Here is a 23,315-nt window from a genome sequence, read left to right as displayed (position 1 = left end):
TCGGCAGTTGCTTTCTTGAATTATGCTTGTTTCATCCTAGAATTGCAGAGTGAAAAATGAAAACTTAGATTCACATCTCCCAACTATCTTTGTTGCCGATTCTGCAGTTCAAATTTTCACCAAATTACCAAATTTGCTGCAAGTCAATGTTGATTTTCTTCCCAAAAACAGTTGTGCTATTACATTTGTCAACGACAGCAATTTGTATACTTGTATCCACCTATCAGAATGAGCGTATTGTCACCAACTGTACTGGTGAGCATATGTACCATGATGACCAATCATGGTGAAACAATGGTCGATGAATGAATTGATACACACAGAAAGAAAGAATGGCAAGCTAAGCAAAATGCCAGGTTTTCTCTTTCAAAAGATATGGAACAAGATGTCAACTTCACAATTCCACGGCCTAAATCTGTTGATGCGCCAAGCTGCATTTAGCTGGGCAACAACTTCCTAAGTTGCATAAAGCCCAACATCAGCTTCAAACTAAAGAATCGAGCTTCCAGCATAACTTCCTCCAGCCATATCATCAACCTATTTAGAAAGGACCTCTTACTCATCCTTTTAGCGTCCAGCACAGCTTCAGAGGAGACACGTCCAATAATCATAAATGATTCCAAGGAAGTGCCTCCAACCTGTCAAAGAAGATCACATGTTAATAATGAGGCCAAAACAATTTGGCTGCTCCTAGCAGTAGCGGTCCAAATCCCAGGTGCAAATATGTAACTTAAATACTCCATCCCACAAAGACTGTTCTGTTGACGGCCAAATTTGACACATCAGGTCTGACCGGTCTGACCTGTAGAGTCCGAGTAGAATTAGGCATGTACTTTAGAGTCCTTTTGTAATCCTACTCGTGAAGGGGTACGTCTTCCCCGGCCTATAAATATAAAGGCTAATGCCGATTGAGGTTATTCCCAATCGAATCAATACAAAAATCGCATTATTTTTTATCTCTCAAACCCTAGCCTTTTCTAACCCTAAATTGCTTTCTTCCTTCGTCTCGACGGCGTTTGAAGACGTTCTGAGTGCCCTGCCGACCTCAGAGCAACCCTACGTTCACTGAGCTCTGACGGGGTCCCTCCCGAGCTCGCTGTTCTAGGTCTTCGCGAGTTCCCTGCCTGCACCGGTCAGACCGGTCGGCGAAACCGGTCAGACCGGTCCGCCCAGGGTTTTTGCTGTGTTGATCGCTTTGACGATCGTCGCGCGTTCTAGCGCATTCAGGTGTGTTTGGCGCAATTCTATGTCAACACACTTTTTGGCGACTCCGCTGGGGAACAGATTAATCTGGTTTTAAAACCGATCTAATCTAGCTTCTCCGAGAAGATGGGTACTCATGGTGAAATCCACAACGACAACGTCATCAAGGCGACCATGGAGGAGCTCACCGAAGAGGAGCGCAAGGCCTACCTCATCGCTGAAGAGCACCTGAGGGAGCACTTCCTTCAGGGATTCAAGAAGAAGCGAGGAGGCCTATTCAAAAGGGTCGGGGAGTTCGTGATGCCATCATTCAAGCTGAACCCAGACAAGGTCGAGGTACTTCCTAATGATCTCTCTAAATTGGTCAAGCAATTCTCTCTCATGGTAGATTCGAAAATATCTGTTGCACAAGTAGCCGCGGGAGAGACTTTTACTAGGCTCAACGATGAGATTGCAGCGCTTAAAAAAGGAAAAACTGTCGAAGGTGGCGCTCAATTCACAGAAGCAGATTCGGCTGGCACATCTTTTACCCAAGATCAATTCTATGGGATGCCGCCGACCTCGTTCCCAGGGCAAACTCCGCTGCCATCTACTGTCCACGCGCCATCGGTCCAACCGGTCTCATCGACCGGTCAGACCGGTGTAGGCGGTCAGACCGGTTACACGACTGGTCAGACCGGTCTGACAGGGCAGCACCCAGTGCCCTCTGCACCGCACACGTCTAACCCTAGTTCGGCCGTCCCTAGCCGAACCAATGAGATAGTGATGCATACAGGGCCTCATGCTACATCACAGCAGGGATCTGGACCTCATCGAGGACCGATTCCTAATACTAACATGGCTTACACCGGACCTACCGCACAACGTGTTTCGTCCTCTTCGTATGCTTCGGCCAGTGGTGCTTATCAGGCTGATTTCAATAGATTTAAAGAAGATTTGGCCAGTGTACTTAAATCTAAATTTGGGATTGATATGGGTGGGTCGCGTTGATATCAAAAGCCATATCCTCCTGCGTTTGATTTTATTTCATATCCTGCTGATTGGCGCGTTCCCGAGTTTGTTAAATTCAATGGTGAAGATTCTCGTACGACTTGGGAGCATGTTAGCCAATATGTCTTGCAATTGGAAGAAGCGGGTCTTAATGATGCTTTGCGAGTTCGCTTGTTTTTTTTTTGTCTTTGACCGAAACCGCTTTCTCTTGGTTTTCCTCGCTTGCGCCGGGATCTATTTTAAATTGGAATCAATTAGAGCGCAAATTTCATGATCACTTCTATAGTGGGGAAGCCAAAGTTCGATTGCTAGATTTGACATCGGTTAAACAAAACCGAGATGAATCAGTTTTGGATTACTTCCAAAGATTTAAAGCTTTGAAAAATCGGTGTTTCAATTCATCTCTTTCGGAAAAAGATTTGGCAGATTTGGCGTTTAATGGCTTGCGTTCTTATTTGAAGGAGAAACTTGAAGGTTTTGATTTCATTACGGTTAATCATTTGCAAATGCGAGCTATTGGCACTGAATTTAAGTACAAAAATTCTAAAGATTCCTTTAAGCCTCATCGGTCCAACACGCATGTTGTTGAGAATGATTCTGATTGTTCGGACGATGAGGAAAAGGGAGTGTACGCCGTTGAATTTGTTTGGCCATCAAAGGACAAACCTTCAACGCGTCCATCGCTTAAGCCGTTTCAAAAGAATCGGCAAAATGAGATGAAATTTACTTTTGATGTTTCCAAATGCGATATATTTTTTGATGAATTACTTAAACATGAAAACATTCTTTTGTCTCATGCTATACCATCGCCGGAAGAGCTAAAAAGACATGCATATTGTAAATGGCATAATTCTTTCTCGCATGCTACTAATGATTGTAATGTTTTCCGTCGACAGATCCAATCAGCTGTAGATGAAAGACGATTGGTGCTCTATGAGATGCAAGTGGACAAGACTCCTTTCCCTGTCCACACTTTGGAGTTGAACAATCCAAAGGTTCTCCTTCGGCCGGAGCAAGCTGAAGGGGCTCAAGGGAAAAATGTGGTGATTGGAGATCCGAGGCCGATGAATGCAAATGGCAAGATTCTGGCCCGAGAAGTCGTTGCTGAGAAGACTCCTGATGGGAAGCCGACTTTGAGGATTTTCGTTAATGCTCCTATGCCCGGGGGGCAAGCAAGTTCATCCAGTCACCCAGTCAGCCTGCTGTCCAGGCGAAACCGGTCAGACCGGTAGCATCAACCGGTCAGACCGGTCAGACCGGCCCAGGGAGCGGCCCCGGACTTTTAAGCCGAAACGTACGGAAGAGGGTACTTGGAAAACAAATGTGCCAAAACTGCAGGGGAGGCATACAAATCAGGGACCTATCTTTGGGCAGTTATTGAACAAGTACACTAATGCCGTTCAACAAGATCGCCCATTAAAAAAGAGACCTCGTTCACCACCGCGTCGGGGCAATGTTTCGCCTCCAAGGAGGGAATTCATCAGGCGCAGGGGTGATTATCCTCAGTTTCCTCCACAGAAGGTGTATGCTACTATGCCTTGGTCTCCACCGGCGTCAAATGCAGTTAATCCGGTGTGGGAACATGAGGGGATTTGGCTCCAATGCTTTCCAATGCCATACCCACCATCATATCAGAGGGAGGAAAGATCCAGGACGCCAGTACACGACCGATTGGGAGCACACCAATCTGGTCCAGCTCAGCAGGCGCCACCGGTCAGACCGGCCTCAGCAGAGGCCGGCGCGATTTGTTCCTCCGCGGGTTGAGTACCGTGTGAAGGAAAAGAAGTCAGAAGTACAACCAGAAACTACTCCAGAGAGGACTAAAGCCAATATTGTTGTCCAGATCGGCGAGATTAAAGTGGTTGTGCAAGATAAGGGTAAGGAGCCGATGATGATTGATAAATCGGCTACTTCTTCTGCTCCTCTTGTCCAGATAAGTACCATCAGCCCCATTGGTGTCCTGAGGGATTGACACATACACAGAAGAGGAAACTCCAGCGTCTTCATAACAAGGAGAAGAGGGAGCAGGAAGCAGAGAAGGCGAGGGATGAGTACTTCAACAAATACAGACCCATGATTCCTCAAGGCAAGGTGTGGCAGGTCAAGACAGTTGACCAGCCAGCAGAAGGACCGGTCGAACCGACCCCGGCGACCGGTCAGACCGGTGCTTCTAACCGGTCAGACCGCCCTGAGCCACCGGTCAGACCGATTAAGCCCAGTGCAGAGAGTACAACCGAATCAGCGGTGCCTGTTTCGGTTTCTCGAGTTGATGAAGTAGAACCAGCTCCTCCAGCGACGGAAGAAGAGGAATTGGTGGATTATGAGGCGTCTCCGGAGCGCAACAATTTGGACATTAACGTTGTGCATATTTCTTTGGATTACCTCATAATTCCCGAAGAGGAGGTGGCTCATCTTCAGTTTGGGCCTCGTGATGCTGTGTTCCAGAAAGCCAAGGAATCGGATAACCACTTGAAGACTCTCTACATGAGGGGACATCTTAATGGAAAGCTGATTTCTCGCATGTTAGTGGATGGTGGGGCCATTGTAAATCTTATGCCGTATTCATTGTACAAGAAGCTTGGCGGGAAGGACGAGGAGCTGATCAAGACCAACATGACGGTTAGCGGCGTAGGTGGAGGTGATCCCATTGGTACCAAAAGGGTTGCATCCATGGAGTTGACCGTTGGAAGCAAGACGCTTGCTACAGCCTTCTTCGTCTCCGAGGTGCAAGGTAACTTCAGCTTGATACTTGGGCATGATTGGATTCATGCCAATCAATGTGTTCAATCTACCTTGCATCAATTTCTTATTCAGTAGATCGGCGATGAAGTTGAGATTGTACCTGGTGATACATCCTCCTTTATTGCTACCGCCGATTCCAACTCTATTGGTGCCAATGACAACGTCAAATGTTTATCGAGCTTGGACCTGTCCGATTATGAGCTTATCAGCTGTACCAAGGAGGGTTTCGTTCCTGCAACTCTAAAGCCGATGGAAAATCGGCTAAATCACTTAATGCTGTAAAGATGAGTCCAGCAGGCGACTCAGGTGCAACCGGTCAGACCGAGTCCTACGACCGGTCAGACCAGTCCTCTTCGGATCGGCCATCAGAGCCGACCGGTCAGACCGGTCCAACGCAGAGTGGCTCCAGCAACGTATTGAGCACCATCGGGCGTGTGCGAACGATAAGTGCGAAACTATTAAAGAGTCAGAAGATATGGACAAGCTGGGCCAAGGTTTTACGTCGGCTGATCCTTTAGAAAAGGTAGATCGAGGTGATGGTAATATTCTTAGGCCGACTTTTGTAAACAAGAATTTATCAGTTGAGTTTAAAGCCGATTTAATAAAGTTATTGAAAGAATATATTGATTGTTTTGCTTGGGAGTATTCTGAAATGCCGGGATTGAGTCGTGATCTTTTTTAGCATCGTTTACCAATCAAAGCCGGTTTTAAACCTTATAAACAACCGGCTAGACGTTTCAATCCTTGTATTTATGACCGAATTATAGAGGAGATTAATCAATTATTAGATACTGGTTTTATTCGGTCTTGTCGTTATGCGGATTGGATCTCTAATATTGTGCCTGTTGAAAAGAAAGATTCGGGCAATATTCGTGTTTGCATTGATTTTAGAGATCTCAATAAAGCTACTCCCAAGGATGAGTATCCTATGCCTATAGCCGATATGATAATTAATGAAGCATCGGGACATCGTGTTATTAGCTTTCTTGATGGTAACGCGGGTTACAATCAAATATTTATGGCCGAGGAAGATACGTCTAAAACGGCCTTTGTGTGTCCCGAATTTGTTGGTTTATTTGAATGGGTGGTTATGACTTTTGGTTTGAAGAATCCTGGTGCAACTTATCAGAGAGCTATGAATTTAATTTTCCATGATTTGCTTGGTGTCATCTTGGAAGTGTACATTGATGATATTGTCATTAAATCGGCCGGTTTGGATTCTCATTTAGCTGATTTAAGACTTGCTCTTGAAAGGATGCATCGGTATGGTTTGAAGATGAACCCACTCAAATGTGCTTTTGGAGTATCAGCTGGAAAGTTCCTTGGTTTTATTATTCACGAGAAGGGCATAGAGATTGATCCTAAAAGAATTGAAGCCATGAAGAGGGTTGAAGTTCCTATTTATAAGAAGGACTTGCAGAAGTTTTTGAGCAATGTAAATCACTTGAGAAGGTTTATTTCTAACTTGTCTGGGAAAATTGATGCTTTTACTCCTATTCTTCGGTTAAAGAATGAAGCCGAATTTACTTGGGGGGCAAAACAGCAAGAGGCATTCGAGAAAATTAAATATTACTTGTCTTCGCCGCCGGTTCTTAGAGCACCTAGAAGAGGTGTTCCTTTTAAACTTTATATAGCTGCCGAGGATAAGGTTATTGGGGCTGTTTTGACTCAAGAAACCGAAGGGAAAGAGTATGTTGTTACTTATATAGGCCGACGACTTATTGATGCGGAAACAAGGTATACTTTTATTGAAAAATTGTGCTTGTCTTTATATCATGCTTGTACTAAATTGCGACATTATCTACCATCTAGTACTTGCATAGTGGTATGTCAAATCGATGTGATAAAACATATGTTGCAAAAGCCGATTTTGATAGGTAGAATCAGCAAATGGGCATATGCTTTAATAGAATATGATTTGGCTTGTGAACCTTTGAAATCTATGAAAGGCCAAATTGTAGCGGACTTCATTGTTGAACATCGGATTAATGATGAGCATGATTTAGAAATCAGCCATATTTTTTGCACACCATGGAAGCTTTATTTTGATGGATCGGTTTGTGATGATGGGAGAGAAATCGGTGTTGTTCTTATATCTCCAAGTGGTGCTGCTTTTGAGTTCTCAAACCGATTAGAAGAATATTGCACAAATAACCAAGTTGAGTATGAAACATTATTATTTGGCTTGGAAATTTTACAATTTATGGGCGTGAAGCATGTTGAGGTTTTTGGTGATTCGCTTCTCGTTGTGCAGCAAGTATCCAAGGTATGCCAATACTATAATGGTTCATTAAATGCATATCTTGATAAATTCCTCGACATTATTTCTTCTTTTGATGAATTTGTTATAAGACATTTGGCAAGAGAAGAAAATGGACAGGCTAACGCTCTGGCTCAGCAAACATCTGGCTATGATGTTAGAAAAGGAAAATTCAACGTTAGAAAGCCGATGCAAATTGAAGCCGAGCTACAGGTTCTGAACGAACCGGTCAAACAGGTTGAAGCAACTGGTCTGACCGCCCAGTCGTCAGGAAACACCAATTCGGTTACGGAAAAGACCAAAGATCAGGATTGGAGAGTTCCTATAATCTCTTATCTTAAAGATCCTAGTCGTGGTGTAGAGAGGAATATTCGGCGTGCAGCATTCAAATATATTTTGATCGATAATGAACTTTATCGACGAACTGCCGAAGATTTGCTTCTCAAATGTTTGGACTCGGATCAGGCCAAAGTTGCTATGGGAGAAGTTCATGAAGGCATATGTAGCACTCATCAATCGGCTCCTAAAATGAAGTGGTTCCTTAGGAGAGCCGGTTTTTATTGGCCTTCCATGATTTCGGATTGTTTTAAGTATTATAAAGGATGCGAGGAGTGTCAACGGTTTGGAGATTTGCAGTTAGTGCGTGCTGTATCGTTGCATCCTATTATTAAACCATGGCCGTTCCGAGGTTGGGGGTTGGATTTTATTGGACAAATTAATCCTCCATCTTCAAAAGGGTATCGCTTCGTGTTGGTTGCTACGGATTATTTTACTAAGTGGACCGAAGCAGTTCCTTTGAAGAATATGACACATAGAGAGGTAATTGAGTTTATAACTGAACATATTATTCATAGATTCGGTATTCCTCAAACTTTGACTACGGATCAAGGTTCTTCAATCATATCGAAGGAAGTGCGTGTAGTGCATTCATCGAATCTTACAAGATCAAGTTGCTAAATTTATCTCCGTATTAAGCTTAGGCCAATGGACAGGCCGAGTCAAGTAATAAGATTTTGATCAAGCTTATCAAGAAAAAAATAGAAGAAAATCCTAAGAGGTGGCATGAAGTGTTGTCCGAAGCATTGTGGGCTCATCGTATATCTCGTCATGGTGTTACCAAGGTTACTCCTTTTGAGCTTTATATGGTCAAGAGTCTGTTTAACCCGTTGAGGTAAATTTAGATGCTTATAGATTGGCTAAGCAAAATGATTTGTCCGCTGTTGATTACTACAATTCAATGATGGATAATATTGATGAAGTGACCGACAAGCGATTGAAGGCTTTGAAGGAGATTGAGAAAGATAAGCTTCGGGTTGCTAGAGCTTACAACAAAAAGATAAAAAGTAAATCTTTTCAAGTTGGAGATCTAGTTTGGAAGACAATTTTGCCTCTTGGGATGAAAAGCAATAAGTTTGGTAAATGGTCGCCAAGTTGGGAGGGTCCGTACAGGATTGTCAAAGTCATCTTCGGGAATTCTTATATGTTGGAGACGTTGCAAGGAGATCGTCTACCCAGGGCTATCAATGGAAGATACTTGAAGAAATATTATCCCAGCGTGTGGCAAGAAGCTTGAAGACGAAAGATGGCCGATTCTTAAAGATCGCCCTTAGCAGTATTTTTAGGTCCTTATGTTACATGATATATTATTGTTCTTGCTTTTTAGCTCATATATTCACTAAAAGGCAGGGGGGCATATGTTGACGGCCAAATTTGGCACGTCAGGTCCGACCGGTCTGACCGGTCGGGTCGACCGGTCTGACCGGTCGGGTCGACCGGTCTGACCTGTAGAGTCCGAGTAGAATTAGGCATGTACTTTAGAGTCCTTTTGTAATCCTACTCGTGAAGGGGTACGTCTTCCCCGGCCTATAAATATAAAGGCTAAGGCTGATTGAGGTTATTCCCAATCGAATCAATACAAAAATCGCATTACTTTTTATCTCTCAAACCCTAGTCTTTTCTAATCCTAAATTACTTTCTTCCTTCGTCTCGACGGCGTTTGAAGACGTTCTGAGTGGCCTGCCGACCTCAGAGCAACCCTACGTTCACGAGCTCCGACGGGGTCCCTCCCGAGCTCGCTGTTCTAGGTCTTCACGAGTTCCCTGCCTGCACCGGTCAGACCGGTCGGCGAAAACCGGTCAGACCGGTCCGCCCAGGGTTTTTGCTGTGTTGATTGTTTTGACGATCGTCGAGCGTTCTAGCGCATTCAGGTGTGTTTGGCGCAATTCTGTGTCAACATGTTCGTTTACAAAATCTCAGAAAAAATAGTGGGAATGTAAAATGTCCTTGGTACCCCTAATAACTCTGTTCAATTTGGCATCTTTGAAAAACAACCCAGAAGCTCAATCACATGCTTCCCTTTTTAAAGCAAAATAAGAGCCAACACTAGCTGGGAGTAGGGGTGGTAATGGATGGCAGCCCTTATCACCCTTCACAATCCAACTCAGCCCTTAAATCATTTTTAGCTCAAAACATATAAAATTTTAGCCCGATGCTTAAATTCCTAGGCAATTTTTTTGTTGGCCCTTTGCCCCTTCACCACACATAGGGCCAGGACTGAATCACATTGGGAAAAGTGAGGGGGGGGGGATTTGACAATATGTAGCAAGATATGAGAACCTAAACATTTATTCTGGAAAAAATGAGAATAAACATAAAACCAGATTGTTTTGCAATTTCACTTACCAGGGCATGATTGACTGCACGTAAACAGTCATTTGTTTTAAGCATCAACAAGATGACCCTTGGTAATCTCCTCAGCAGCTCCGAGATTTCAGAAAAATACAAGGAGGCGTAATTCTGTCCTCAAGAATAAGTAATTGGGTAAGGATACATACCAAGGACCTAAAGGTCCGCAAGAACTTTTTTTTACGCAATTCTCGATTGACAGGATCAGAAAAAAACATAATAATGGATCCAAGTCCAATTATCTAACAGCCTGTTCGGATGGGTGCAAATGGCTGGCTGGGCATAATCTGGCTGCCCAGCTGTTCAACCGGTGGGCCTGAATCTGGCTGGAGATTTGACTCTAAATGGGGCTTCAGCGCTGGGAATGCTGGCTGCCTCTGCCGGCTGGGCTGCTGGCACCAGTGACCAGCCAGCCAGCCTCCCAGCCACAGCCCAGCCATCCGAACGGGGCATAAGACTAGGAAATAATATGATTCTTGTAGCAAGGACAATACCAGCCTATATACTCAATATAAATTAGGAACATAAGATTTTAAACCTTAGTTAATGTGGGAAGTAGGTTCAAATTCCAAGCAAAACACTATGTAGTGGATATGTATTCCTTTTTCTCCCATTTTAGAGAGAGTATGGGCTGGTGTCGGGTGATTCAACAGTTTGTAGTCTGTTTTGTTTCTGCTGGCTATGTCACGATTCAAAGACCTATTAACTTGATGAACAATGACCAAACCACCAGCAGAAATATCAAAATTTTTCAATAAGTGCATGATGAAAACCTCATAGTCTCATAGCCCTACAGATACTCTTATACTGTTTAACAAATGATAATCATTTTCACTGTCACATTTACTGTGGTACCATGGACGACCATTGGGGGCACAAAAGTGTACAACATATATACCTGTAGTTCAGAATAATCAGTGGTTTTGCTGTCTAAGACAAGATGATCAAGAGATGGATCAATCACCCTTTGCCATGGCCTCATAGTGAGAACACCAGCAAACAGTGCATGAAGATCTTCCCCAGCTCCTAGTTTGACACTGTTCTCCTTAATTGCTTTTTCATCAGCAAAAACAAGTGCCTGCATTGAAAAAAATCACAGTGAGGAATTAGTACCAGCTACTAATCAGAGAACTCTTTCATGAACTGTAACAGCATTGTCACCTTCCAAAGAGAAGCATAGCTTATCCTAGTAGTATAATCAAGCTCTTTGTAAAGACCATGATCGAGAAGAACCAATTGCGGCCTTTTCCAACCTACATTTAAGGAATATTTGATACGAAGTTAGCCATTATAATGCTTCATATGACCTATGCTACACATGTAAATGTTGTACCAGAGAAAGTTGGTGATGCTACATAGAAAGAGCGATTTTGACACAATGCAAGACATAACCAACTCTCAATCCTAGGAGGGTATAAATAAACCATTTATAAAATTTCGTGTCTCACACACCTCTTGATTCAGCTGACTGTACTTTATAGTACATATGGTGATGGCGCGATGAAGCAACCTACTAATAATTTTTAAGGATATTAAGATTCTAGATGCTAGATACAAAGATTCTCACCAAAACTTTTCCTGCTGTCTTGTGGCATGGGTCGGACCATCATATTGGCAGCATGGGGATCACAATGAACAAAACCATGCTTGAAAATCATCTCGGCAAATGCTTTACTGACCTAGACATCTTAAATGTGAGTATTTCTATATCACTGGTATGATTATTAAATGAGCACACTATGGAAACTTACTAGGTTCGAAACATCAACAGGGTGAATTCCAATTGCTTTAATGCCATGAACATCAGTTACCTCCTTGGCATCCATAAACTCCATGGTGAGAATTCTAGATGTGCTGAGATTCCAATAAACCTTAGGAGCATAGATACTACCAGCAATGTGAGGAGACAGCCTTCTAAAGTTATCCAAACATTTTTCGCTGTTTTTGGCCTCATTCAAGAAATCCAATTCCTGAAAATCATAGCAGCAAGTTACTCATAGCTCCAGTTTTTAATTATTATTATTGCTGTTCCTTTTATTTCAGCACACCCTAAATTGCATAAAATTTTCAAGTTCAAAGTGAACAGACTACTGGAAAAATATTGATAGCACAAAACATAACATTACAGGGCAGAAATCATAGCAATTAATACATTCAACAATTCTGACAAATGGTAAAATCAGGTTCATTTATTTGGTAACACGCAAAAAGAAGTTATGCCTTCCCTTGGTGTATGCTCTTTGCTGATGATGTGGTGCTAGTTGACGAGAGTAGGGCAGGGGTTAATAGGAAGTTAGAGCTATGGAGACGCACGTTAGAGTCGAAAGGGATCAGACTTAGTAGGACCAAGACCGAGTACATGATGTGCGATTTCAGCGCGACTAGGCATGAGAGGGGAGACGTTAGTCTAGATGGGCAAGTGGTGGTCCAGAAGGATACTTTTCGGTATTTAGGATCAGTGCTACAAAAGGATGACGACATTGATGAAGATGTTAGGCATAGAATTTCAGCTGGCTGGTTGAAATGACGGCAAGCTTCTGGCATCCTTTGTGATAAGAGGGTGCCACAAAAGCTAAAAGGCAAATTCTATAGGACAACAATTCGTCCGGCGATGTTATACGGTGCTGAATGTTGGCCTACAAAAAGGCGACATGTCCAGCAACTGAGTGTAGCAGAGATGCGGATGTTGCGGTGGTTTTGCGGGCACACAAGGAGGGATAGAGTCCGGAACAAAGTTATTCGGGATAGGGTCGGGGTGGCATCAATTGAGGAGAAACTTACCCAGCATCGGCTGAGATGGTTTGGACATGTCCAACGAAGGCCTCCTGAGGCGCCGGTGTTAGAGTATATTAGGGATATCTCTATATTAGGTAGATTATGATTGTATCCGTATCCTACCAGATCTGTAGGAGAGCCTTCTTACCCTCCAAGTCATATACCCCTATATATTCAGCCCCAAGGCTCAGGCTAATACAATCAATCCATTACACTAATTCTATCTTTCTACATGGTATCACGAGATTAGGGTTTGAGATCCTAGGCTATCTTCCGCTGCCCTAACCCTAGCGCCGCCGGCGCCCCTCCTGCCTCCTGCGCGCCGCCGGCCGTCCCCCACGGCTCCCATCCAGGGCGCCCCCTCGACGGCCTCCTAGCGCGCCCCCGGGGAGGTTCCCCATGACCTCCGCCGGGGGCAGCGCCCTTCATCGTGGCAGATCGAGTTAATCCGCCGCCATCCTCGCGTCTAGCAGCAGCAGATCGTGACGTTGCTGCTGCTGATTTATTTTTGGTTAGTTTCTCTGATTTTTACTCGATCACTGATCGAGATTGAGTCGCCCACCGCCCGTCGACCTCGCGCCGCTACTTCGACATCGGCATCGACTTCACCGGCCTCTTCTTCGTCTTCGACATGCGACATGGTGACATGGACGGTGCCCTAGGGGACGCCCATCTGCACTGCCCTCCTCGCCGCTTCGTTCGCACGTCGACCTTCGCCGGCTTGTCGTCGCCTTCACCGATCGAGACGCCTTCACCGACTTTGCCCACCGTCGTCTCGCCTCACGCTACTCGGTCTGATCAGCCGATGTGCGTGATCCACCCGGCTTCCGTGACGTTCGTCCTCGTCGAGCGCGCCCTTCACCGAGCACGGAGGGCTGTCACTGCGTCGCCTCTTCGGGCAGCAGTGGCGTCACCCCGTGGTCTTCTCCGCCGTTGCTTCCTCACCGTCGTCGACTACGTCCCCGACCTCATCGTGGACTCGTCGCTGTGCACCCCGCGCATGGTCTTCGTCAAGCTGTACGAGTTCTTCGCCGTCTCTTTCGAGCGCCGCCGTCGCGTCAACCGGATCATTCAGCCTTGTGCTGGAAAATCTGGGTTCCCCTCCTCGCTTCGTCTAGCACAACCACGTCGCCAGCGTCGCCATCTCGTCCCCGACTACTTCGTCTACTCTAGCAACAGCAGGCGTTGGCATCTTCTACCTCGCCATCTTCTGCGCCTGCGACCGCCATGGAGGCCTTCTCTGCTGGTCCCTCGGTGACGGCATCTGGTTGTGCATCCTCCCTTGCACGTCCGGTATTGGCAACACCGATGCGTGCTCATCGTCCCCGATGCGTTCCCGAGCCTGGCAAACTCGGGCATGTGTCGCCCGATGGCCTGACTGCATCGACTTTGGCATCGCTCCCTCTACGACTGCCTCAGCGCGTCGCCATCTTCGTCTCCGGCGTCTTCTCCATTACGCCACCACCATGGCGCCTCCTCGTGCGCCCGCGGCTTCATGTGCGGCTACATTGTCTTCGGCAACCTCGACATAGCTACGTCGACCACGGCTACTCTACGTATGGCATCATCGACCATGGCTACTCGTCCTCACCTCGGCTACCTCGACATCGGCACAAAGGGCTATCATCTGCTTGAGCAACCTTGTGGTTTCCACTCCAGCCACAGCATCTGCGGCGCACTGACCGTTGTGACTGCGGGGGGATGTCAGTTTATCGACTTCTCTCCAGTCTCACCGTCTGCGACGCTCCCGCTGTGACTGCGGGGGGGTGTTAGAGTATATTAGGGATATCTCTATATTAGGTAGATTAGGATTGTATCCGTATCCTATCAGATCGGTAGGAGAGGCTTCTTGCCCTCCAAGTCATGTACCCCTATATATTCAGCCCCAAGGCTCAGGCTAATACAATCAATCCATTACACCAATTCTATCCTTCTACAGCCGGTGCGTAATGGGGTTTTTGAGCGGGTCGATAATGTAAAGAGGGGTAGATGTAGACCTAAACTGACGTGGGATGAGTCGGTTAAGAGAGACCTTAAGGATTGGAATATCTCTAAAGAGATAGCTTTGGATAGGAGCGCTTGGAGACTAGCTATCAATGTGCCTGAACCTTGAACTTATTTCTTTTGGGTTTCATCTCTAGCCTACCCCAACTTGCTTGGGAAAAAGGCTATGTTGTTGTTGTTGTTGTACGCAAAAAGAAAGAAGAAAGTCCATGAGGCCGTAGCAAGGAAATTATATTGTCAGGCAAGACTAGGAAGGTACCTTAGGGGCACTTTCTCGAACTTCATCAACTAACCACCTGCATGAAAGCAGTTATTGAGCAATAGTGGAAAATGAGCTCTGCATGAAACTTAAAAAGTAGCATGGCAACCAAGTAGTAGGAATCCAATTGACATAAAATTAGGTTATGAGCTCTGTGTGCAAAACAGGCATTGTGACTGCGAACTTGAGATGAAGAGCTAGGGCCAACTATATCAAGATTGATGTAAGGCCACAAAATCTAATCGTTTGACCCGTTTATATTCTAAAACCAACTGCCAACTGCTCATAACATCTTCGGTTATGTATAATACAGAAAAAAGGAGAAAGAAAGAGTTTGATTGTGATGAAGGTCCAAAAGAGGAATTTCAATAGCACGTCTCAAGTATCTACAGGGATCTATTAGGAACTATCAACTATTAAAACATATCATTAGTCAATCTCGAAAATTTTATTCTAACTTAAATCTACAAAATATTCTTTATGGAAAACACCAAGCATGCCCTCAATCATGCACCTACTGGATAACTAGGGAGCTTGCAGACCAAAATTTCAATTTCTAATTGACAATTTAAGCTGTAAAGTTAAGCATTTCAAAGAAATGACTGCTTTATCTTTTTACTGATTCATCAAGCAGAAGACTGTGATTGCTAAAAGTAAAAAAAAAAAGAAATAACAAGATAAAGTTGCTACCATTCAGAAGCGATACCTGTAGTCAAATGTAGGGAAAATATAGTGCAGAGCATTCACTAACAAATCCACAGTAGCTATATCTACAACACTGGTATCTGTCAAGTAATCGTGCTGAACCTGGAGATCAAGATAGGAAAATACAGTGTGAGGAAGAAAACAATGTTGGTTCAACCTCTACTGGTATAATTTATTCAGGACAGGCTGCAATGCCTACCTTAACAGCAACTTTTTGCCCATCGTGGGTTCGTGCAGCATGGACTTGTGCAAGAGAAGCACTTGCAAGTGGCACAGGATCAAATTCTGCAAAAACCTACGCACCACAGAACAGAGAAAAGAAAAATTGAGGTCAGAATTGAAGAATTCCAAGTTAACATGATGTGCTCTAGTTGACAAATTCCATCATTTGACGCTAGTATCTAGAATTCTACAGGTGACAGCCACAAGATTTAATTGTACGCCATCAGTAAGTCAGTCCACACTCCACACTTCAGCTCCAGTTGTTCAGCAGCCTCCCCACAGGCAGTTGTATTGCTCAAACACTCAAACAGTAATGCAAAGAGGCTGTAAGCAAGGCACTAACAGTTTCTGGCGATTCTCCTAGATCCTTGGCGAACACCCCGCGGACCTCCTCGTACGACGAGACCGGGCACCTCTTCAGCATCGATTCCCTCATCGTCTGCACGTACTCCTCTGGCACGACATACTCCTGAAACAAGCAAACAAATACACTCAGACAGGCAACAACAACAACAACAAATACACTCAGACAGGAAGCTAAAAAAATTACACTGTCACGAGCAAATCAGCGAACGGTCACCATTTAAGATGGAATAGATGATTCTCAAATCGAATCACACGGATCACTGAAACATTCCCAGGCGAAGTCCTTACCAGCTGGGCGATGTGCTGGCCGAGCTTGATGTAGATGCCGCCGTTGCGGAAGCAGAGCTCCTGGAGTCGGTTGGCGGAGCGGAGGTGGGTGTCGTGCTTGGCGCTCTGCCACGCGGGGGTGCCCGGCTCGAGGCCCCAGAGGGACCACTTGTAGTCGAACGCGATGGTGGCCGCCGTGACGGAGTCGCGGAGGAGGCGCGGGGGCAGGTGCGTGCAGACCTTGAGCGTCGCGGCGGGGTCCTCGGTGCTGGCGACCGCCACCGCGCCGGCGCCGACGCCCAGCGACAGCGCCGCCGTCGCCGCCCGCCGCCACATGGGTCGGGCCGTCGGGGGCCGCGGCTCTCCTCTTCCCGGCTTCTCTTTCTTCCGCCGCAAGATGTTCGGAGGAATTCGGGCGAGCTGGCTTTGTTTGTTTCCAACCGAATTCGTGTGGACCTATGTGGCTAGGTGCGATGACTTCCGTGTTTATACCGACGCCACGGTGTCACTCACAAGGTCAATTGTTTGGCTTCCAAAAAGGAAATGAGCGGCGTGTTTATATCTTTATTTTTTTAATAATCTAAGGGTCCGAGTCCGACCCTAAAGAATCGAGTTCTAAAAACTTTAAAAAAAATCGAGTTCTAATCTTATTCAATTTTGAGCTAAAAAAAATTAAGGACCAAATAGAATTGTGAAGAGAACATTAAAGCCATGCTCCATTATCACCCCTATTTGAAACTCTCGAAATCCGAATTTTTTTTGAACTAATAGGGCTTTAATACAAACATAGTGAAAAATGTCCCAGTAAATTGACAGATTTCTTTTAAGAAAAGAGGCTGATTCTGTATTATTCATATCAGCAGAATTTGGAGCTTGTTGATAAAATGAAATGGTTTAAACATATGTGGTTAATCCAAATGACAGAAAACTTGATTAACCAAATTACTTCAATGCGCTCATAGCTCCAGTTCTTAGAGTTGGACCTGTGTCAAACATACTCATATATGACTGATTGTTAAGGATTCATGTTGGCTGGAGTTAGATTATTTTTGGTGGGGTACATGCAATTTATGTTAGGCTATGTACTTGTGTTTGATTTAATACTTTATCCTTTTAATACATGTTGCGCTATGTATTTTTGTTGCATATATCACTTATCTCCTTTTTGCCTTGTTTAATTAGTGATATGTTGTTGAAGTAATAGGAGGTCAATATTGCGTAGAATCGACTTGTGTGTGACTCTGATTTTGTGCATGAAGAAAGATTGTTTCCTTAGGCTGCAAACACTTTCTTTGGACCTATAAAACATCATAAATAGTAGGCTGATAAGTTTTTGTTTTATATTCATGTCGTAGGGCATAACTAGAGATTCATTGTTGTTGATCAAAGTATTTATATTTTAAAAGTACTACCATCGTGCAAATTTATCTAATTGTTATATTGTGTAGGGTGTGGCTGTAATGTGTTTGCACCAGCTAATTTATGGCTCGAACTGTGCTCCCACTCTCCCAAAAATAAAATGATTTCAGAGTTTGTCCTAATTCAAAATGTACAAAATTAGATAAGTTATTTGAAAAAAGATAATATGTTTGCAATATCAAATGAGCATCATAGATCCATTATAAACATATATTTTTCTATATTTGTCTCGTCAAACTTATAAAATTTAACTCGTTATGAACTTAAAATTTCTTATATTTTAGGAGGGACCGAGGAAGGAAGTACCCAACTTATTTACGTAGCCTAACAAAGTCTATCTTTGTCCAATGCCAAGCTAGATACTAATCAATAAAAATATGAGAAGTTGCATTGACTAGGTCGGTCGATACGCAAGCTGCCAAAATATCCTTAGTGTGCAAAGTTTGCCAAATCAAAGCCATCAATTAGTCACTAAAGTTTAGCATGCTAAATATTTGGATCGGCTCTAACAAAAATGAGAGAAAACAGAAAAAGCGTAAAAGAGAAGAAATGCCACTTCACCTAATTTCCACACAAAGGATTTGTTTAGTTGGTGAAAAATTTTGGATTTTAGTACTGTAGCATATTTCGTTGTTACATAATAAATAATATCTAGTTATGAACTAATTAAGCTTAAAAGATTCAGCTCATGCTAATTAGTTAGACTGTGTAATTAATTATTTTTTAATTATGTTTAATACTTCATGTATGTGTTCGAATATTCGATGTAACAGGTACTGTATAAAAAATTTTGTGAACTAAACGCCCAAACCATTTGCGATGGTCGATGGTCTCTGGCAGAAGAACTCTTTCCACGGCGTCATTTCTCCGATCCCAGTTTACACGTCACTGTCCTGATTTTCCTCTAAATAAACCAATTTCAAGGGCCCAAAGACGAGTAGTCTTCGGAAACAGGGGCCCAAAAAGGAGCACGAGAAGAGGCGTTTTTTATTTTTATATTTTTTATTTTCATTTTTTACAAAAATATATTTTCGATTTGGAAATTTACAGGAATATACCCCGGCCGCCCCGCTGCCGGGCGGCCGGGACCTGGCCGCCCAGCAGCAGGGGCATTTCTGGAAAAAAATTCGTGGAGAAAATTACGCGCAGGTCCCTGGGGGCCGGTCGCCCGGCAGCGGGGCGGCCGGCCCTGGCCGCCCGACTGCAGGGCGACCGGCTCTCCCACCCTTATATAAGGGTTGGCTGGTCCCTTATCCCTCATCTGCATCACTAAAATTCCAGAAACCAAGGAAAAAGAGAGAGGGAGGGAGAGAGGCGAAGCCCTGCCGGATTTTCGAGCCGGCGACTGTCTCGAAAATCCGGCAGGGCTTCGCCTCTCTCCCTCCCTCTCTCTTTTTTCTTGGTTTCTGGAATTTTAGTTATGCAGATGAGGGGTAGGGGACCAGCCAACCCTTACATAAGGGTGGGAGAGCCGGTCGCCCTGCAGCCGGGCGGCCAGGGCCGGCCGCCCCGCTGCCGGTCGACCGGCCCCAGGGACCTGCGCGTAATTTCTCCGCGAAATTTTTTTCAGAAATGTCCCGGCCGCCCGGCAGCGGCAGCGGGGCGGCCGGAGTATATTCCTATAAATTTTCAAATTGAAAATATATTTTTATAAAAACGAAAATAAAAATAAAAAAACCGCACGAGAAGAGTGCGGAGGCGCGGCCGAAATGCGCCCGGATCCGGCAACGCTGGCGTCAGCGTTAAGGATGGATTCGGATGTCTATTCGAATGTCAGATTTTTGGTCATTTTTCTTCGATTATGAACAAATAAGATGTAGAATTTACTATGTAAATTCATAGTCTTGTACTTAACATTGATCTTGTAAAGATTCAAAAAAACTAAACCTCAAATTTATCATATATATTCTCAAATAATAGATATAAAAATTCGAATACGGATCGGATACGGATACGAATCTTTTTTCACCTTTTTAATTGTAGGGAGCAAATAATACATAAAAAAATTTATACAAAATTGTATTCTTATGTGTAATAATATGCTTGATATTATAAAAAAAGATTAGTATAAAATTTTAAGCATATCTATTTTAAAATATCAAATTTGTTCTAAGAATTCGGATGTTTAGATCCATCCCTAGTCAGCGTCACGCATCCACATCCACATCCACATCCAGCACGGCTGCGGGCTGCGGCAGGTGCGCTCCCCTCCCCTCCCACGCCCTCGCCCTTTATCATCCATCCTCCCCCCTCCCTCTCCCCCATCCCATCCCCACCCCCCACCACGCCGGCCCACCGCCCACGCCATCCCACTCCGTCCCACCCCCCCCCCCCCCCCCCCAGTTTCCCCACTCGGTTGCAGTTGCCGCGAGCAGACACCACCGCAAATTCTCGCCCCACTCCCAATCTCCGATTCGAGGGCGCCGGGGGAGGGGATTCCGGGGCGCCGCGATCGCGATCGGACCCGTCCGCGGCTGGAATCGTCGAGGAGCCTAGAGGGATCGAATTGGGGCGGAGTGGGGGGAGCGAGAGATCGAGAGAGGCGGCGATGGGGCGGCTGTTCCTGACGCACCTGGACGGCAACGTCTACAGCTGCAAGCACTGCAAGACCCACCTCGGCCTTGCCAGCGACATCATCTCCAAGGTCCGTCCCCCCCCTCCCCCCCCCCCCCATCCGCTCCCAGAAATTCCTAGTTGGTTGCCGGCGTTCCCGCGGCCGGATTTGCGCGGCGAAACTGATGGCGGTTTTTTCTTATTGATGTTTTGGTTTCTTCCAGGCCTTCCACTGCAAGAACGGGAAGGCCTACCTCTTCCATAAGGTGTAAGTGGCCCTCCTGCCCCTTTTCTTACCCCTCCAATTGTTTGTAGATTTCAGCTGAACTTTTTGGTGCGCGCGCTGGGAGTTGTGTGAAAATTGAGGGCAAATGCAGCACGCAGCTAGTTTTCATTTCGCAGTGGAATGTGGTTCACTTAGGCAAGGCGAATCTGTTAGGCGGTTATCCATCGTCATCACGGTGCTAATATGATGAAACCAATTCGCGGTGGCGTGTGGCTGTTTTCAGCCAGTGAGACCCGTATCTACTTCTTCCTAAACCCGGAGAAACTTGCGAGATTCTAGATGGTGTCTTGACTTTTGAGGTTGTTGCCAACTCTGGTACTCGGAGCCCAAAGCCACTATTTGGATAGAGGAAAGCTCTTGAAACAAGAACACAAAAGGAACCCTTTAAATTCTAAAGTCTATAATCTATGCTATAGTACCCACCCAATAGACAAATATCGGAGCCTAAATTCTCTCTATAGAATATATGCAGAAGAATCCACGAGGCAAGGTGTAGTGGTCTCCGCCTTTTGCCCTGTTCTCATTTATTTTATCTGTTATTCTCTTCTTTCTAGGGATGCCATGGATATGCTAGATGCATAACCTTCCGAAATATTTCAACTATCTAGTAATAGTTGGCATGGATCCTTATTCTAGGGGTCCGTCTAGATTATTTTCAGCTCCCTATCTCTAAAACTGATCTCTGGTTCAATCCATAACACCTACACTCATACATTATTAATACATAATGTTGAGGTGCAAGTATGTTGTCTCAGCAAAACCCTAGTTTCTAGAAGCATGTAAGGTTTTATTATTGGGGGTAATTGTGGATTACTTTGAATTCGCATCATTGCCTTTATGGTGCCTATATGTGAGGTCTTGAGGAGGCAGTATTGAAGTAGAGTACATTACCCGTACCCACATTTTTAGGGCCCGTTTGGGACAGCGTTCGCGGCGCTTAAACGCGAAACGCAGAAATAATCGCGCCAAACGGTTCGCGTCAGACGCGCGTTCCCCGATCGCACCCAACGCAAAACACGGAGGATTGAACTGCGCAGGGGAGAATCAGAGAAGCGACGTTTTGTCCGCGTTGGCGTATAAGCGAAGCGCGTCTGGCGCTCGCTGTCCCAAACAGGGCCTTAGAGGTCAATGACCCTTTTGGAGTTTTGATCCTTCTTTGCTGAGAAAAAGTTTTAGCCTAAATTTCATCTAATTGTTTTGTTTCCATACCTTGTATGTGCTGGATAAGCTTTCTTTGAATCAACTACATGATCTATGTTACATCTCATGTCACCATGACAGTATTAACACCTAAGGCTCTTGGCTGGAAAAGGAAATGTTGATGTGCACATTGGTTTTATTTTCCATCGCTGGATTCTTCACTCTTCTTCCCAATAAAATTCTGAAAGTACTGCCTAGCTTTCCCTAAAATTTAATTTATAAGACACGAGCCCAGTCTATACCAGGGAACAGTTAAGCTAGCTAACCAGGCAAGCCTGATTTCTGGCAAAGCACTCCGTGGATTACCATCCACGAATACTCAATTATTTTCAGAATTTGGATTGCTGCTCAAACTTCTGGTTCAGCAGAAACAGATACATTGTAACTTCTCAATAATGAGGCTTAAACAATTTGATGGAGTCCTACCAGTGAGGGGACTAAATTTGGTAGTTAACGGATCAACATTGCAACAGTTTATTAGCTCCAATATGCATTTCACTGTTTGGTAGGATTTAAGGTGCCTTTTTTCTTGATTATGTGTTACATCCCTACAGTATTCTGTCAGCCAGCAGATGTATCATTCACTCGTGTATGTTGTGTCCAGTGTCAATGTGACTCCTGGAGTAAAAGAAGATCGCATGATGATGACAGGAATGCATACTGTTTCTGATATCTTCTGTGTTGGCTGTGGATCCATTGTTGGATGGAAATATGTAAGATTCGTGACAGTTATTTGTAGTCTTGTGTGTATTGACTGGCATCTGAATTTTATGAACCTCTTCTCTAGGAAGCCGCACATGAGAAGAGCCAGAGGTACAAGGAAGGAAAGTATATTCTGGAGAGGTGATGACCAACATATTCTGCCACGTTTTTTTCTTCCTTTGCCTTGTATTGTTCATTTTATATATTCAGATGACTTGATTGATGGTCTGTAAATGTTTGCCTGTTTTAGTGATGCCCAAAGCTGCTTTTGACTTTATTGTTAGCCTGGAATTCACTGGAATAAACTTTTACTGTGAGCAGGTTCAAGGTGGCAGGCCCAGACGGAAGCCAGTACTGGATTGCACATGATCCTCATTTGGCCGGAAGTGATGCCGACGATATATGAAGAGGGATTGGGCAAGCTCAAGCATGTTTGGTCATCCCCTGTAAATAACCTGGGTGGTGTTGGTCTTTAGCCAGCCGGGGATTGCTCCCATTGAAAGAATCCCCGGCGTAAATGTTGTTGTAGGTGACCTGGTCATATCCCTCCCTATTTCCCTGGAACTTAGTTGGATGTTTCCGTCTGTATATGCTTGTAATCTCTGTTGCTTAATGGCCCAATAAAAATCCGATTATCAAGTATCTGACATCTGTCTGGCCTTGTTTTTGGACGATTC

The 23,315-nt window shown here is 44.7% G+C and overlaps 2 protein-coding genes across 4 annotated transcripts; one reads left to right on the top strand and one right to left on the bottom strand.

Moving 5' to 3' along the window:
- Positions 1 to 124: 124 nt before the first annotated feature.
- On the bottom strand, positions 125 to 16,923 carry LOC120692294 (putative ABC1 protein At2g40090). 2 transcript variants are annotated; one of them, XM_039975561.1, is made up of 11 exons: positions 16,500 to 16,923; positions 16,189 to 16,314; positions 15,823 to 15,918; positions 15,625 to 15,725; positions 14,919 to 14,955; positions 11,632 to 11,850; positions 11,448 to 11,559; positions 11,042 to 11,133; positions 10,779 to 10,958; positions 9,878 to 9,991; positions 125 to 638 (listed from the first exon to the last, which is right to left on the bottom strand). In XM_039975561.1, the coding sequence occupies exons 1-11, from the start codon at positions 16,812 to 16,814 to the stop codon at positions 438 to 440; spliced, it is 1,593 nt and encodes a 530-aa protein (XP_039831495.1). In that variant the 5' UTR covers positions 16,815 to 16,923; the 3' UTR covers positions 125 to 437. The 2 variants fall into 2 exon arrangements, with proteins under 2 accessions (XP_039831495.1, XP_039831496.1); XM_039975562.1 differs by having other exon boundaries at positions 11,692 to 11,850.
- Positions 16,924 to 20,166: 3,243 nt separating this feature from the next.
- On the top strand, positions 20,167 to 23,282 carry LOC120689767 (protein yippee-like). 2 transcript variants are annotated; one of them, XM_039972165.1, is made up of 5 exons: positions 20,167 to 20,541; positions 20,675 to 20,718; positions 22,541 to 22,649; positions 22,724 to 22,779; positions 22,960 to 23,277. In XM_039972165.1, the coding sequence occupies exons 1-5, from the start codon at positions 20,446 to 20,448 to the stop codon at positions 23,042 to 23,044; spliced, it is 390 nt and encodes a 129-aa protein (XP_039828099.1). In that variant the 5' UTR covers positions 20,167 to 20,445; the 3' UTR covers positions 23,045 to 23,277. The 2 variants fall into 2 exon arrangements, with proteins under 2 accessions (XP_039828099.1, XP_039828100.1); XM_039972166.1 differs by lacking the exon at positions 22,541 to 22,649 and having other exon boundaries at positions 20,196 to 20,541; positions 22,960 to 23,282.
- The last annotated feature ends 33 nt before the right edge of the window (positions 23,283 to 23,315 follow it).

This window comes from Panicum virgatum, chromosome 9N, assembly GCF_016808335.1.
Source record: "Panicum virgatum strain AP13 chromosome 9N, P.virgatum_v5, whole genome shotgun sequence".
NCBI classification, from domain to species: domain Eukaryota; kingdom Viridiplantae; phylum Streptophyta; class Magnoliopsida; order Poales; family Poaceae; genus Panicum; species Panicum virgatum.
Note: the sequence above shows the minus strand (reverse complement) of the source record. Positions and strands in the feature narration are given on the sequence as shown.